Here is a 14,504-nt window from a genome sequence, read left to right on the forward strand (position 1 = left end):
CCCCTTTCAGTCCCTCCAAAGGCAGCTGCTTGGTGCGGCTGCAGCAGGCGGGTGGTCCGCCTTCGGAGGCGCCTGAAGACTCGGAGTGGCGGCCCTGCCATTTGTCGGTGCGGCTCTCGAGCGCTCTAAACGTGGAGGACCGGAGCCCTGTTTTCGCTGGAGGCTCAGAAGGCGGCCAGGGAGTTGGGCACAACGCGCCGGAGGCCCCAAGGTTTGGCCCTCAGGACGGGCCTCCGGCTCTGTAACCTGGAATGGCCACCCTCCCTCCCCGGGCAGCCGGACGCCGGCGGGCAGCCCCCAGGGGCAGCCCCCTGGGCGGGAGGCGGCGGTGCCTTTGTGCCCTTCCTCTCGGGGGCACGGGGCGGCCGCTGGAGGAGGGCCGGGGCGGCCCCGGGAGTCCCGCCAGGGCGCCGGAGTTGGGGAGCAGTGGAATCTCGTCTCCCCCTCGCAAGCCTCGCCCGCATCGTAATTCTTTTTATTTTTACTGTCAAGCCATGTAAGGCGCGCGGATGGGGTAGGAGCGTTCCGGCGACACGTTGCCAGAGGCGCAGCGCCCGCCCGCCCGCGTGGCCAGAGCGCAGGGAAGGGACAGGCCGCGCGCCCCGCCAGCCCCGCCGCCCACGGTCGCGGCTGCTCGGGGTCGCAGAGCCCGCCGCGCCGGCCGCCTCCACCCCGCGGGCCCGCGGGCAGCCCGTGCGCGCGGCCCGGGCTCCGTGCGCGCCGGGGCAGCGCCGGGGGTGCGGGGGCCCGGCCGACCGTGCGCCCGGGGACCCGGCAGGGGCCGCCCCGGCGGGTCCGCGCCCGGCGCCTCCGGCCGCCGGCGGCCCGGCCCACGTTTTCCGTCTCTCCCGCTCCCTCCGCCCCTGCGCGCGGCCCCCCTCCGCTCCCCCGCCTCCCGCCTGGTCATGTGTCGCCTTTTTTGTTTGCAGTGGAAACAATTTCTCGCCGCGGCGGAGGCGAGCGGGAGGCGGACGGGGCGGGGAGAGCGGCGGGCCGGCGGGAGGACGCGCGGCGCGCCCGGCGGAGGCCGCAGGTCCCATGCCGCGCCGCGACCCCGCGCCCCTGCCGCCCGCGCCCGCGGCGGCCGCCCCCGCCGCCCGCCGCCCTGCGCTCGCAGCGCCGCGCCCGCGCGCCCTCGGCCGGGCTCCCGAGCCATGCCCGCCGCGCGCCCGCCAAAGTTTGTGGGCTCCCGCTGAAGGGCCGCGGCGCCCCCGCACCCCCGCGCCCCGCTCCGGCCAGGTGAGTCCGCGCCCGCGCGGGGTCGGGTCGGCTCGGGGCGCGCGCGCGCGCTCCGCTCGGGGGGCCGTCCCGGAGGTGGCCGACCCGGGGGCTGCGCAGTCCCCGGGGGCGAGGGCCCCGGGGTTAGGGGGGCCTGGCCCGGCGGGGGACACGGGAGCCCTGGAGCCCCGGGGAAGTTGCCCAGTGCGAAGAGGCTCCTGGCCCCGACGTGCGGGCTGTTTTCCCCGGTGCCCCGACTTCCCAAACGAAGGGACGGACTTGGGGGTGTCGGCGGGACCCCCGGCGACCCGGGCTGGGGCTGGGGGTGCTGATCAAGGGGAGACCCCAGAAGAGAGACGGGCTCCTAACAAAGCTTTCCCCCCGCCCCGGCCCCCAGACTGTGCAAGCTTGGCACCGGCAGAGTCTCCCGAGGCCCGAGTCCTGGTCACCCCGGCCCCTCTCTGAAGCCCCCCTTGGGCCCCGGAGGAGTTGGGGGGCGGCAGGCTTCCCCCGATGTGTTTCTCGGGCCCGGGGCGGCCGATAAAAGGCTGGTGCCGTCTGACCGGCAGTGAAGGCATGCGGGCTCGGGAGGGCCGGGCCGGCGGGGCAAGGAGCGGTTTCCCCGTCGCCCGGCAACGCCGCTGATGGACGCGGGCCGCCGCCAATCGCCGCGCCTGCAGGTCCCCTGGAAATGTTTTTGACATGGACCGTCGGCGAGGGAGCAGAGCGCGTGTGCGCGTGCGCGGAGCGGGGTACCGCCCCCCCCCAACACCCCAAACTCGCCACTGCCCTGCTCCGTTTGTGGGGAGGGGGGGGCGGGGGTGATTTCTCAACTTTTTAAAGTTCGCATTGACCATCTGTTCGGAGCTGGGCCACTCATGCCTTTGTCAGTTATTTGCAGCCCTCTGGCAGTGGGCAAGGAATGAGCTTTTCTGCTGCATTTTCTCCATGAAAAAAAGGAAAAAATAAAAAAGGATAACGAAACCCAGCAAGTCACAAACGAGCAGGAAGGTGTGCGTGTGCGGAACGTAGCCAATAGCTAACCGAAAAGTTGTAAGGAGGTCAGTGGTAGACATCTGCGGATCCGGCGAGCAGCCTTACTGGCAGCCGATGGAAAATGTTTGCTGAACTGCAGACACATGATCTGGATTCTTCCCCCCACCCCGGCTTCTAAAGAATAGTAGGAAAAAAAAGATTTGGCGAATTATGTCGTTAGAGATCATAATGGAAAACTCCTCAGTGTGGTTTCTGGAAACGGTAGCGGTCAGCAGCTCTTGATGCGGTCGCTGTAAAATGTGGATTTATGGTGGTGCACTTAACAGCTGGCCGGCATTGGGGGCACCAGAACACAAAGCCTGCGAGCGATCCAGGGGTGCTGAGCCCCTGAACCCTCTCTTCTGGGCAGCGCCGCTTTCCTAAGAAAACCGTATTGCTGGCAGTGTTTGTTTAAAACAAAAGAAAACATGGAGAATAGCATGTTAGTTCGTTTGGGAAGCTACTGACAAGTAAGCAAATTAAAAAGAAAGAGCAGCATGTTGTCATAGCAACAGTGCAATTAAATTACTTTACTGTCAGCCATGATATAATTTTCCTGTTTGGTAGCTCAGGAGACGTAAAACTTTTTTCCTGTGGAGCTAAAGTTGACTTCAGCGGCTGGGTCGGGTTTTTTTTTTGTTTTTTTTTTTTCGCTTTTGTACTCGACTGTGTGGATATTCCCTGTTATCAGAAAATTAGGTTATTTGATGAGTGGAGTCCTGTGAAAACTTTGAGAGGACAAGCCTAGCCTTGATTTGTTTACAAAGACGGTAAAAGCAGTATCAAGCGGTCTCTGTCTTACCTCCAAATTGAAAACACTAGATTATTCTTTAATAGGTATCCTGTATTACTCAGAGTAGCCTCCCTATTTGATGAAAAACATATTTCCTGTGGCTGAACCCGAGGTATCTGAACTACCTGCTTCCATGGGACTTTGGTGCCTGTGAAAATTCTTTCTCTTCTAACAGTTGGACGTTTCAGGGCAGCTCCCCAGCCCCGCCCAGGCCTTCTGTCTGCAGGCTGTCTGTCCACCTTGGCCTCCCCTCAGCCTGCGTCTCCCAGGGGTGGGGGTGTGGGGGCTGTGGGGTGGGGGTGGCGCCACCAGCTCTCAGGTGCCTTTGGGTATCCAGTGCCCCAGTGCCCCACATATGTTTCCTAGAGCTTCCCCAGCTAAAGTGGCAGTTATTTTAGGTGTGGTGTCAGTGAACTTTTGGAGCCATGGAATGATCCCATCTTTGCTTTTGCTGTGTTCATTTTTTTCTTTTTCTGTTTTTCTAAATAGCCTGCATGATGTTACTCGGGGGTGGCCGTGCTCAGTTGTGTCTGACTCTTTCGAGACCCCGTGGACTGTAGCCCACCAGGCTCCTCTGTCCATGGGGTTCTCCAGGCAGGAATACTGGAGTGGGTTGCCATGCCCTCCTCCAGGGGACTGAACCCAGGTCTCCCACATTGCGGGTGGATTCTTTACTGTCTGAGCCGCCAGGGAAGCCCAGGGCTGGGGTGGAGGATAAAACACGCCCTTCTTACGCCCAGCATGCTGTGGGAGAGCGGGAGACCTCTCTCCTGATCTTCCTGCTCTTTCTGTCTCTCGTTATGGGAGAGCGGGAGACCTCTCTCCTGATCTTCCTGCTCTTTCTGTCGCTCGTTACGTGCTCGAGGGATGCACGTGCTTTGTAGCTGCTGGGGTCACCCGAGTGTGGACCTGTCTCCCCCTATTGTCTTTCCTCCTCAGATATTTTACCCCCTGTGCTAGGCTGTTGATAAAAGTGGGGGAGAAGCAGAATAGAATTCCTTAGCAGTTTTTGTTGGATATGCCTTCTTTCTTGAAGCTCCTGGCTGCTCTCCTGACTTTTTGCACTGATTTTAATTTCAGCTGATGGCTCCTTGTTCACATTCCTCTTTATTTGCGTGGTGTCTGACAGCGCTCACTTTTTTGTTCAGAGTGTAGTGTCCCAACGAAATTAACTGTGCTTCCTCCTTCACTTTGAATCCACAGAATAATTTGGCATCACTGTTTAGACTTGCCAAATGTTATTAAAGTTGCAGTTTTAGGTCATGATAAAACACTACTAAAGTGGTTCTCCGGAGAAGGCAATGGCACCCCACTCCAGTCCTCTTGCCTGGAAAATCCCATGGATGGAGGAGCCTGGTGGGCTGCAGTCCATGGGGTCGCTAAGAGTCGGACACGACTGAGCGACTTCACTTTCACTTTTCACTTTCATGCACTGGAGAAGGAAATGGCAACCCACTCCAGTGTTCTTGCCTGGAGAATCCCAGGGACGGGGGAGCCTGGTGGGCTGCCGTCTATGGGGTCGCACAGAGTCAGACACGACTGAAGCGACTTAGCAGCAGCAGCAAAGTGGTTCTCACCATAGCCAGTTTTAATTCCCAGGCAGTTGTGATGGTCTTCGCACGGAACAGCTGAACTTAACCTGAAACAGCGGGTCTTTTTTCTTTTTTTCTTGAGAAAGGTAACTAGTAAGACCCATCACCCGAAGTGACCTGGGTTGTGGCCGCACTTATTTTGTGGTGTTTATTGTGAGGCTCGAAAGAATCTTGTACATTTTCATGTGAAGCAGGTAAATAGAGGCAAGCAGGAAATGACTGATTTTCCTAGGGTCACGGTGAGAGGCTTCATGGATCCGGAAGACGACCTTGTGGAACCCACCCCCCTTTTTTTAATTATTGCAGTACAGTTGATTTACAGTGTTGCGTTAGTTTCTGGTGTACAGCGAAGTGATTTTATACGTAACATATATTGGTTTTAACATTCCTTTCCGTTACGGTTCATCACAGGATATGGCATACTGTTCCCCTGTGCTGTTATACAGGCGGGTTGTTTATTTTTTTGGCCCTGCCGCAGAGCTTGAGGGATCTTAGTTTCCTGACCAGGGATGGAACCTGTAGCTTCTGCAGTGGACGCGCTGAGCGCTCCCGCCGAATTGCGGTTCCTCCGCTAGGTGTGGTAGGCTCCCAGTCCCCTCCTCGCGTCCCGCTCTTCTCTTCTCGTGAGGCAGGAGCCCCTGAAGGGCGCTGCGAACGCTCCCGGTCTTGCCCTTGCGGGCCGTCGGGTCCCCGTGCGTGGGCCCGGCGGCTCCTGCTGCTCCTGGCGGGCCGGCGAGGGGGCGTCTCTGAGGGGCAGGGAGCCCACCGAGCCGGCGGGGCGGGAGGCCGCGGCTGCCTCTCTGCCGTCGGGGTCCCCCCTCATCTTCTCTGTGTCGTGTGTTTCAGGAGCCTTCACGTAAATGGGTCCAGTCATGCCTCCCAGCAAGAAGCCGGAAAGCTCAGGAATTAGCGTCTCCAGCGGGCTGAGTCAGTGTTACCGGGGCAGCGGTTTCTCCAAGGCCCTCCAGGAAGACGATGACCTCGACTTCCCCCTGCCCGACATCCGACTAGAGGAGGGGGCCATGGAAGATGAGGAGCTGACCAACCTGAACTGGCTGCACGAGAGCAAGAACCTGCTGAAGAGCTTCGGGGACTCGGTCCTGCGCAGCGTCAGCCCGGTCCAGGACCCGGACGACGACCCGCCGCCGTCGCCCGCCCACTCCGACGTGCCCTACGACGCCAGGCAGAACCCCAACTGCAAGCCCCCCTACTCCTTCAGCTGCCTCATATTCATGGCCATCGAGGACTCGCCCACCAAGCGCCTGCCCGTTAAGGATATCTACAACTGGATCTTGGAACACTTTCCGTATTTTGCAAACGCACCTACTGGGTGGAAAAACTCAGTGAGACACAATTTGTCCTTGAATAAATGTTTTAAGAAAGTGGATAAAGAGAGGAGTCAGGTAAGCCTCGGGGGCTGGAGCTCAGGTTTTTCTTTTGGAAGTGAAACGTGTCTCCATGAAGAGAAAATGTTCAGGAATGTGAATTTGTTGTATGGAAGTGCCCCTTGCGTAAATGGAGAACACGGTCTCATTGCATGCGTTCAGGCGCTTGTCAAGAACTTCCTTTTCCTGCGTTTGGTGTTTCTAAAGCTGGCTTGAGGGCTTCCCACTGGGGAGCAGGGTTACAGAACAGTGGTTTGCAGGCCTGATGGGTTCTTAGTATGGTCATCCTTCAGCGTGGGTGGGTCCCTTTGGTTTTCAAGACCAAACAAAGGTCTGTATTCTGAGAGCAGCCATGAGCCATGAGGAGTGTAAATATACATATGTAGGAAAATTGCCACCAAGGGCTAGAGAAATGTGGCATTTGTATTCTTTCTGAATATTAACTCAGAGAAAGGCTGTCGGTCTAGGGTTCTGGAATAAATAGACAGTGGTGGACATTGTACAGATGACTTGAACATCTTTATATACTGCAGGAACAAAGACCCCAAGTGCCCAGGTGACTCTCTTGAAATTCTGGGCTCTGTAAAGTGTTTGGCAACTTTGAAATTCCCTCTCAGGGTGGAAAGGGGTCTGAGGGTAAGGTTCTCATTCAAGACTGGCTTTTTAAAAGGTAGAATTTTTGCTTTAAAGCCTTTAAAGCTTGACCCTTGTGGTTTGCTAAAGGAAGTTTTAATAATTTGCTTTATCTTTCTTGTATGGAACATGATAGGTAGAGTAGAAAGAAGGTGGGCTTGTTAGAAAAATGGTAACCTAGCTTGAAGTCGTGAAAAGTAACATGTGTGCGTGCTAAGTCGCTTCAGTTGTATCTGACTCACTGTGACCCCATGGACTGTAGCCACGAGGCTTCTCTGACATGGGATCCTCCAGGCAAGAACACTGGGTTGCCATGCCCTCCTCCAGGGAATCGTCCAGACCCAGGGATAGAACCTGCATCTCTCGCATTGGCAGGCGAGTTCTTTACCAGTAGCGCCACTTGGAAGCCTGGAAAGTAACGTGGCCACGGCTAAAATAACCTGGCAGAAAACCCCTCTCTGCCAGGTTTTCGTGTTGCCGTGTCCCCAGCTCTGGTCTCTGCGTCAGCGGTGCTGCAGTGTGCAGCGGGCAGTCTGCGTTCCTTTCTGTTTTACTATTTATTTGGCTGCACCAGGTCTCAGGGATCCTGAGTGGGATCGAACCCAGGCCCGCACCTGGAGAGCTCGGAGTCTTAGCCACCGGACTATCAGAGAAGTCCCTGCTTTCCATTCTTTTTGAAATTCAGGTTCAGGCCCAGGACCACTCTTGTGTGGCTCAGCAGCTGTGCAGGCTTGGGGCCTTTCATTTCTTCTGTCTCCGGGAACAGATTCATGCTTCCAGTAGGATCTTGAACCTGAGAAGATTCCACTTGCCCAAGTCTGTAGCTGGCTGGGCTGAAGCCCCTTTTATCCTTGCTGCCGCTGGGCGTGTTTGCCGGCAGGTGCTGTTCACCCAGAGTTTGTGCTGAGGACGGGGTGGGGAGGGGTGCAGGGCCTGAGGAGGGTGTTGCCCAGGAGGAGGAAGGTGTGGACGCCGAGGAGCTTTGCTGCTGACCCGGGAGCAGGTGGCCCCCCGGTCAGAGTGCAGGAGTGAGCACGCCTGAGCGTGCCAGCCCTGCCTCCCCAGGTCCGAGTTTCCTGTAACTGTAGCCGTCATGGGTACTGCTGCCGTCCCTAGGAGTCCGTCACGCTCTCCTCCCGTCCTTATCCCAGGAGGGTCATCGGGAGACTGACCTCCGGACTCGACTCTGCAGAGTGTTTTCCCATCATTCCTTGAACTTAGAGAAAACTCGCTGTTTCCCTGTAAAGAACTAAGCCCATAACCTTAAAAGCTACCATACAGGTGGGTCCTCTGGAAAGGGAAGGTCTGGGTGAGCAATTCCACATCCCAGGTGGCGCTAGTGGTAAGGAACCCGCCTGCGAATGCAGGAGACATAAGAGACTCAGGTGTGATCCCTGGGTGGGGAAGACCCCCTGGAGGAGGGCATGGCAACCCCCTCCAGTATTCTCCACGGAGAATCCCATGGACAGAGGAGGCTGGCGGGCTATGGTCCTTGGGGTTGCAAAGAGTTGAACATGACTGAAGTGACTGAGCACGCAGCACGGAGAATTAGTTGCAGGGTTAGAAGGCGGAGAAGACAGAGCTGTCAGGCCCGCCAGGGTTGCATGTCCCTGCTGCCGCGACGACCAGGGCTTTTAGCGTGGTGTGAAACGATTCTGCGAGTTACTGCACGCCTGGGTCGGTGTGTTTGCTGTCATGCTGGGGCACATGAGAGTAATTTAGCAAACGCACACTCTGAAATGTTCAACGAGACCAGCTCCACGGCGAGCGGAGACACTCAGGAGTTATCATTCATCAGCCTGGGGCGTGACAAGTGGGTGTCCGATACCTCCCCCCGGCACCCCACCCGCCACCCCAACGCTGCTCTGGGAATCTGGTTTGCCCAGGGTCTGTCATGGCACATGCAGCGCCTGTTGAAAGGGAATGGTTTCGAGGGCTTGGAGGCAGTTAATTCTGTGGAATGCAGAGTCGTGGCTGCCCAGCCGTTCGGACCTGTACTGACGTCCTTCTGATGAGATGCCAGTCGGTTCTGTGGCCGGGAGTTTGTTCTCGGCGTTGCTGATGCTTCGAGGACAGAGTAAGGGTGTGAGCTTCCCGCTTCTCTGCGCTTCCCTCTGGCTCCCTGGGGGCCAGCTGGAGGCTGCCTGGTGAGGAGCAGGCTCCTGGGTGCCCTCAGGCACCGGTCCCAGCCCGTTCACTTGGGGCTCTCTGCCGCGGCCAGTGAGTCAGGGAAAAGCGTGTGCCCGCATTCTGCCCAGTGAAAGCCCTTGGACTCGCAGGTAAGCTTGTTCTTCCCTGGGGGGTTTTCCTTGGCTGTGGCTCCCGCACTGAGGTTCCACTGCAGCTCAGTGGTCACGTGCGTGCCTGAATGCTGGTGAGAAGGATGCTGGGGTTGGGGGCGTGGCGGTGTGGAAGCCTTGTGTTTGTGTGCACAGGGTTAGCCATCCCACTCTGTTGTCTTGTTAAAAGTGCAGGATCACACTTAGGCCAAGATGCACAAGCGTGAGCATGCAGAATCCGGTGTGATCCTTGTCTCTGGGGGCTGGGGACACGTGCCCTGCCGCGCAGCTGCTCAAATGGGGCTGGAGAGGGGCCACCCTGAACCACACCAGAGTCACCTGTGGCTCTTACACACCCACCACTTCTCCTGATTCAGCAGAAGAGACTCTGCTTCAGCAGGTTTAAGGTGGGCTGGGGAACACCGAGATTCTTCATAAGCTTCATATTTCTGATTTCAGCCGGATTTGGGAATCCTTGACTCAGATGCCCTTTCGGGTTCTTTCCAATGCAGAGATTTCATCAAGAACATATTCTCATGAATGAGTAAGTTAGGTGTGAATAGTATTTTTTTCCCCTGTTTTATTTCTAACAGGACTTTGAAAGATAGAAGTTTTTTTTTTTTTCTTCCCGTCCCCAATCATGGAAAACTTCAGACACGTACAGCACAGGCGAGAGTGTGGTGACTCTGTCGCCTTCCCCACCACTGGCCACGGATTCAGCAGTTAACAGCGCTGGCCTGCCTTCCTTCCACTGGCCACGGATTCAGCAGTTAACAGTGCTGGCCTGCCTTCCTTCCACTGGCCACGGATTCAGCAGTTAACAGTGCTGGCCTGCCGGATTCCTTTAACAGCGCTGGCTGGCCTTCCTTCCACGGATTCAGCAGTTAACAGCGCTGGCCTGCCTTCCTTGGCCTGCCTTCCTTCCACTGGCCACGGATTCAGCAGTTAACGGTGCTGGCCTGCCTTCCTTCCACTGGCCACGGATTCAGCAGTTAACAGCGCTGGCCTGCCTTCCTTCCACTGGCCACGGATTCAGCAGTTAACAGCGCTGGCCTGCCTTCCTTCCACTGGCCACGGATTCAGCAGTTAACAGCGCTGGCCTGCCTTCCTTCCACTGGCCACGGATTCAGCAGTTAACAGCGCTGGCCTGCCTTCCTTCCACTGGCCACGGATTCAGCAGTTAACAGTGCTGGCCTGCCTTCCCACCACTGGCCACGGATTCAGCAGTTAACAGTGCTGGCCTGCCTGCCTTCATTTTTGTTTTTCTGCTCTTAAGTAATTTGAAGCAAATCCCATCCCTCGCGTCACTTTATCCCGACCTGTTTTAGTGCGTGTAGGAGTCGTTCCGGTAACCACAGTGCCAGTGTCACCTCTAACAAAACCAACAGTTCTTTGGTCTCACTGGATGCCAGCTCTGTTGTTCAGATATTCTTGATGGTTTACAAAATGTTTGTTTGAATCAGGATCCAGACGTCGTTTAAGCGCTGCACTGGGCTCTGTTGCTTCAACCTGTTTAACCTGTTGTCACCCGCGGCAGATGCCCGGCCCCTTCCTTGTCAAATTGACCCGTCTGCATAGCACGTCTGCTTCGTTGGGGCTTCATTAAGCTTGCTCCTCTGTCCTCTTGTACGGATACTCTGTGAAATGGAAGTACGTGCTAAAAGGCTAGATCCCGTTCTGGCTTGTTTGGCCCCCGGGGAGTACTTTACAGCCGCGTCTCGTGCCTTCTCACGTCAGGAAGGCTGGTTGACCCACGCCTGGGGGCGCTGAGCTTGAACTGTGGGTTCATGTAGGGTTGGCTGCTCGCTCCTCTGCAGAGTCCCCTTCAGCCTTTCATCTCACGGTCTCATCTGTGGGTAACCTTTGCCCAGATCAGTCAGGATAGGGGTCCAGAGTCTGGGATTCCGTTTTGAATTTCCTAACTACAGATCTCAGTTGGAACCATAAGATTGGTGTGTACTAACCTCTCTGAGTATTTGTAAATGAGACGTAGAGCACAGGTTTTTATTTTTTATAAACTGGATTATAGTGGCTCAGGTGTGCGTGTTGCTATTTCTGTGCTTTTTCTTGACTTTCCAGTTTAACAAAACATACTGTTGTCATAAGAGGGTACAGTGTACAGTGTACAGAAGTATATTTATTATATTCAGAGCTTTAAGTACAGTCTTAGCTTATAAATATAAGCAGCTTGTCTTGGTTGAAAGAGGCCTGGATTGGAAGCCAAGATACCTGGTTCGAGTTTTGATGCTGGAAGTACATGGCTGCTTGGACCTCAGTTTCCTCAGCTAATAGAAGCAGAAGTTTATTGTTACTTGGGGCTTCTTAACCTGGGGTCTTTGAATGTCAGAGGCTTTGCAGACAACTCGGAATTGCTGATAACATGTCATGTGACTATGCATTTTCCTAGAAGATTTCAAGATTTTGTTCGATCACTTTTTTGGTTCTCAGTGGGACTCCTGACCCTGGAAAAGGGAAGAACCACGCGTGTTTTGTAATAACAGTAATGGACTTAGAGAACACTTTATTTGTACTTTCCCAATATCTTATTTCTTCCTCACTACAACCCTATGAGGTAGGCCCTAATTTCATTCTTAAAATAGATGATGATTAAGCTCAGAGTGGTTAAGGGACTTGCTAGAGGTCACACAGCTACTAAGCAGCAGAACAGGAATTCACCCTGATTCCCTCCAGTTCTGAAGGACATGCGCTGACCTTAAGCCCAGTGCTTGACCACGCTTCCTCAGGATGGAGGCTGATCGTTGATCTCGGGGTGCTTCCTCAAAGTATGCTATGAACATCAGTTATAGAGGAATTAAGATAACTCAGATACACCCGGAATTTACTCTGGGGGTACAGGGTAGAGGAAGATAAATATAGAGAATGTTTTTGGCTTTGAAACGAGGCCAACCTTTAAGCAGCTGGAAAGGCGTCGAGTTTGCACGAAGCGTGCGGCGCGCGGCTCCCCCAGGCCCCCTGCCTCCCAGGGCCCCTCCACAGGGGGCTGGCCAAGTCCAAAGCCCCTGACCCCTGTGTTGATGCAAATCCCCCTCCAGTTCCCAGCTCCCTTGATGTTTGCTTTTCCATCCTGCTGGATGAAATTTCTTTTTCAGAAGCAAGTTTGAAAACGTAGCCCCTCTGACATGGCAGAGCGCCCCTCGTACAGCAGCACCTCCGTATCACAGTTGCTCTTCTTCCTTCCCTTCGGGGGTGCAGCCGCAGAATCAGAGCATTTCCTTTTCCCATGACAGTGCCACCGCACCTGTGATGGTCATTTTAGGAAGAAGAAAGGCCCTAACTATTACTGTTGTTATTTTGTTGGCGGGGAGGTTGGTGGTAAATGATGGTTTTTGATAAACTCTGCAGTTCGGCCTTGTTGAGTCAATTACTTCACATCGGGGTAGTGTTGCGTGGTGGGACATGCAAATATCATATGAGGTGTCAAAGGTTCTTCTGTGGTCGCCGGGGCAGGTGATGGGCCTGTTTGTCTCTGAGCGGGGCTGCCCTGCGCGGAGCAGGAACACGGCCTCTTTCTCCTGTGCCCACTGCCTGGCAGGCCGCTTTCCATCATCTGTGCTGTAGGCTGTGTTGCTTTGGAAGGTTGAGATGTTACTGGGGTCTCTGGGGGGCCTGAAATAAACATCCTCCCATGTCACAGTCTCTGGAACAGAAAGCACTTCATACCAGCATCCTCAGGGAGGTCAAGAAATCTGTGTCCTGCCTTCGGCCACGCTGCGCTGTCCGTCCTGCCCATCTGGTCCTCCCAGACCCCGCTGCTCCCCCTGATTCTTCCAGGCAGAGGTGCCTTGGCTGGGGGGCGTTTCTGCTGTCTTCCTTTTGCCAGCTCTTCACTCCTCATTCGTTCATTCAGCAGACTTTGAAAGCACCTGTTGCGTTCAGAACCAGCTGTGCTTCCTGTGCCAAGTGCTAGCAGGGCGCAAGGTTGAGCGTGGGTGGCCCGGCCTGGAAGGCCTTCTCGGCCCCGCAGCCCACCTGCGCGGCTTCCTACTCGCTCACAGAGCTCCCTGGCAGCAGCCGTCCTTCCTGTGCGCACTCCGCCTTTCCTTGGAGTGTGTCCTGTCTCTCTTCTGGCCCGTCCATTCCAAGAGGCCCCTGCTTCTCTAGTGCCCACAGTGATTCCCCTGCTACTGACCTTGATGAGGGTCTATACAGGAGTTCTGGAAAGCTTGGTTCTTCTGAATCTGAGGACCCCATTAACGTATCTGTCCAGTATTGGAATGCAGGAGACCCTGGTTTGATCCCTGGGTCGGGAAGATCCACTGGCATAGGGATAGGCTACCCACTGCAGTATTCTGGCCTGGAGAATTCCATGGACTGTGTAGTCCACGGGGTGGCAAGGAGTCAGACAGGACTGAGGGCCTTTCACTTTCAGTATTGTTTTGCATTCTTTTAGGTAGGGATTGGTGGTACCCAGCTACGTGTGTGAGATACTTCTTCACTGAGGGGCTACCTGGATATGCAGCCACCAAGAGACTGTTCTCAGAACCTCCCCTGTTGAGCTGAAGAGGCTCTGGGAGTCCCCTCTGAAATCACGTTAGCCGCGGGGTAATTCTCTGCACTAAACACTATAGGAATCTGGCACACCAGTCTCCTCTTTGAAAGTCGTGTGTTTTGCTTTTAGTAACGGGTTGTTGGGATTAATTCATTCCCCCTCACAGAGCCCTTGAACGTCTTAACACTCTTACGCTTTAACAATACGGTGACAGGTTTTACACTTTTTAGAAAATCTTCTCTTCTTCTCAATGGACATTTTTTGTGGTTGAAACAGATGATGATGAATATATATATATATATATATACACATATACATTTAAAGGCTGATATAATGTTCATTTTGATGATTCTGTGTTTATAGGCTGCTCTTTTGTTTGTGGAGTTCAGATGTGTGGCCCCCTTAAAGTGTTTAATTCTTGTTCTCCATCCCTGTTGCTGGTAACTTGCTTGTTTCTCCTCTCAATGAATATGTCCAGCCACCCTGTAAGGATGTTTCCTTCTTCCTTTTCATCCTGCCGTCTTTCCTTTCTTCCTTCCTACCGTCTTTCCTTCCTTCCTTCATTTCCTTTCTTCCCCCCCTCCTCTGTTCTTAGCTACAGTGCACTGGCTGGCTTGTCTCCAGTTGTGATGCGTGGCCTTGGGCTTCATGGCTCCACGGCGTGTGGGATCTTAGTTCCCCGGCCAGTAATCGAACCCACGTCCCCTTCTTTGAGAAAGTAGATTCTTAACCACTAGGCCAGGGAGGTTCCCAGCCAAGTAAGAATTATCCCCTGGCTACATTTGCTTTAACACTGGCTTAAAGGGGCTTCCCTGGTGGCTCAGACAGTAAAGAATCTGCCTGCAGTGCAGGAGACCCAGGTTCAGTCCCTGGGCTGGGAACATCCCCTGGAGAAGGGGATGGCAACCCACTGCAGTATTCTTGCCTGGAGAATGAGAATCCCCGTGGTCAGAGGAAACTCGTGGGCTGCAGCCATGGGGTCACACAGCGTTAGACACAACTGAGTGATCAGTACTTTCACTTTCTGGCTTCACAGTGTTCAGACAGTTGAAATTCACT

General features: G+C 54.9%; 1 protein-coding gene across 1 annotated transcript in view; it reads left to right on the forward strand.

Moving 5' to 3' along the window:
- Positions 1–1,006: 1,006 nt before the first annotated feature.
- FOXN3 (forkhead box N3) overlaps positions 1,007–14,504 on the forward strand; it is a 256,783-nt gene continuing 243,285 nt past the window's right edge. The window contains 2 exon segments of the mRNA XM_070378381.1: positions 1,007–1,239; positions 5,485–6,041. Coding sequence (XP_070234482.1) covers positions 5,499–6,041 — 543 coding nt within the window. The 5' untranslated portion in view covers positions 1,007–1,239; positions 5,485–5,498.

This window comes from Bos mutus, chromosome 10 (assembly GCF_027580195.1).
Source record: "Bos mutus isolate GX-2022 chromosome 10, NWIPB_WYAK_1.1, whole genome shotgun sequence".
NCBI classification, from domain to species: domain Eukaryota; kingdom Metazoa; phylum Chordata; class Mammalia; order Artiodactyla; family Bovidae; genus Bos; species Bos mutus.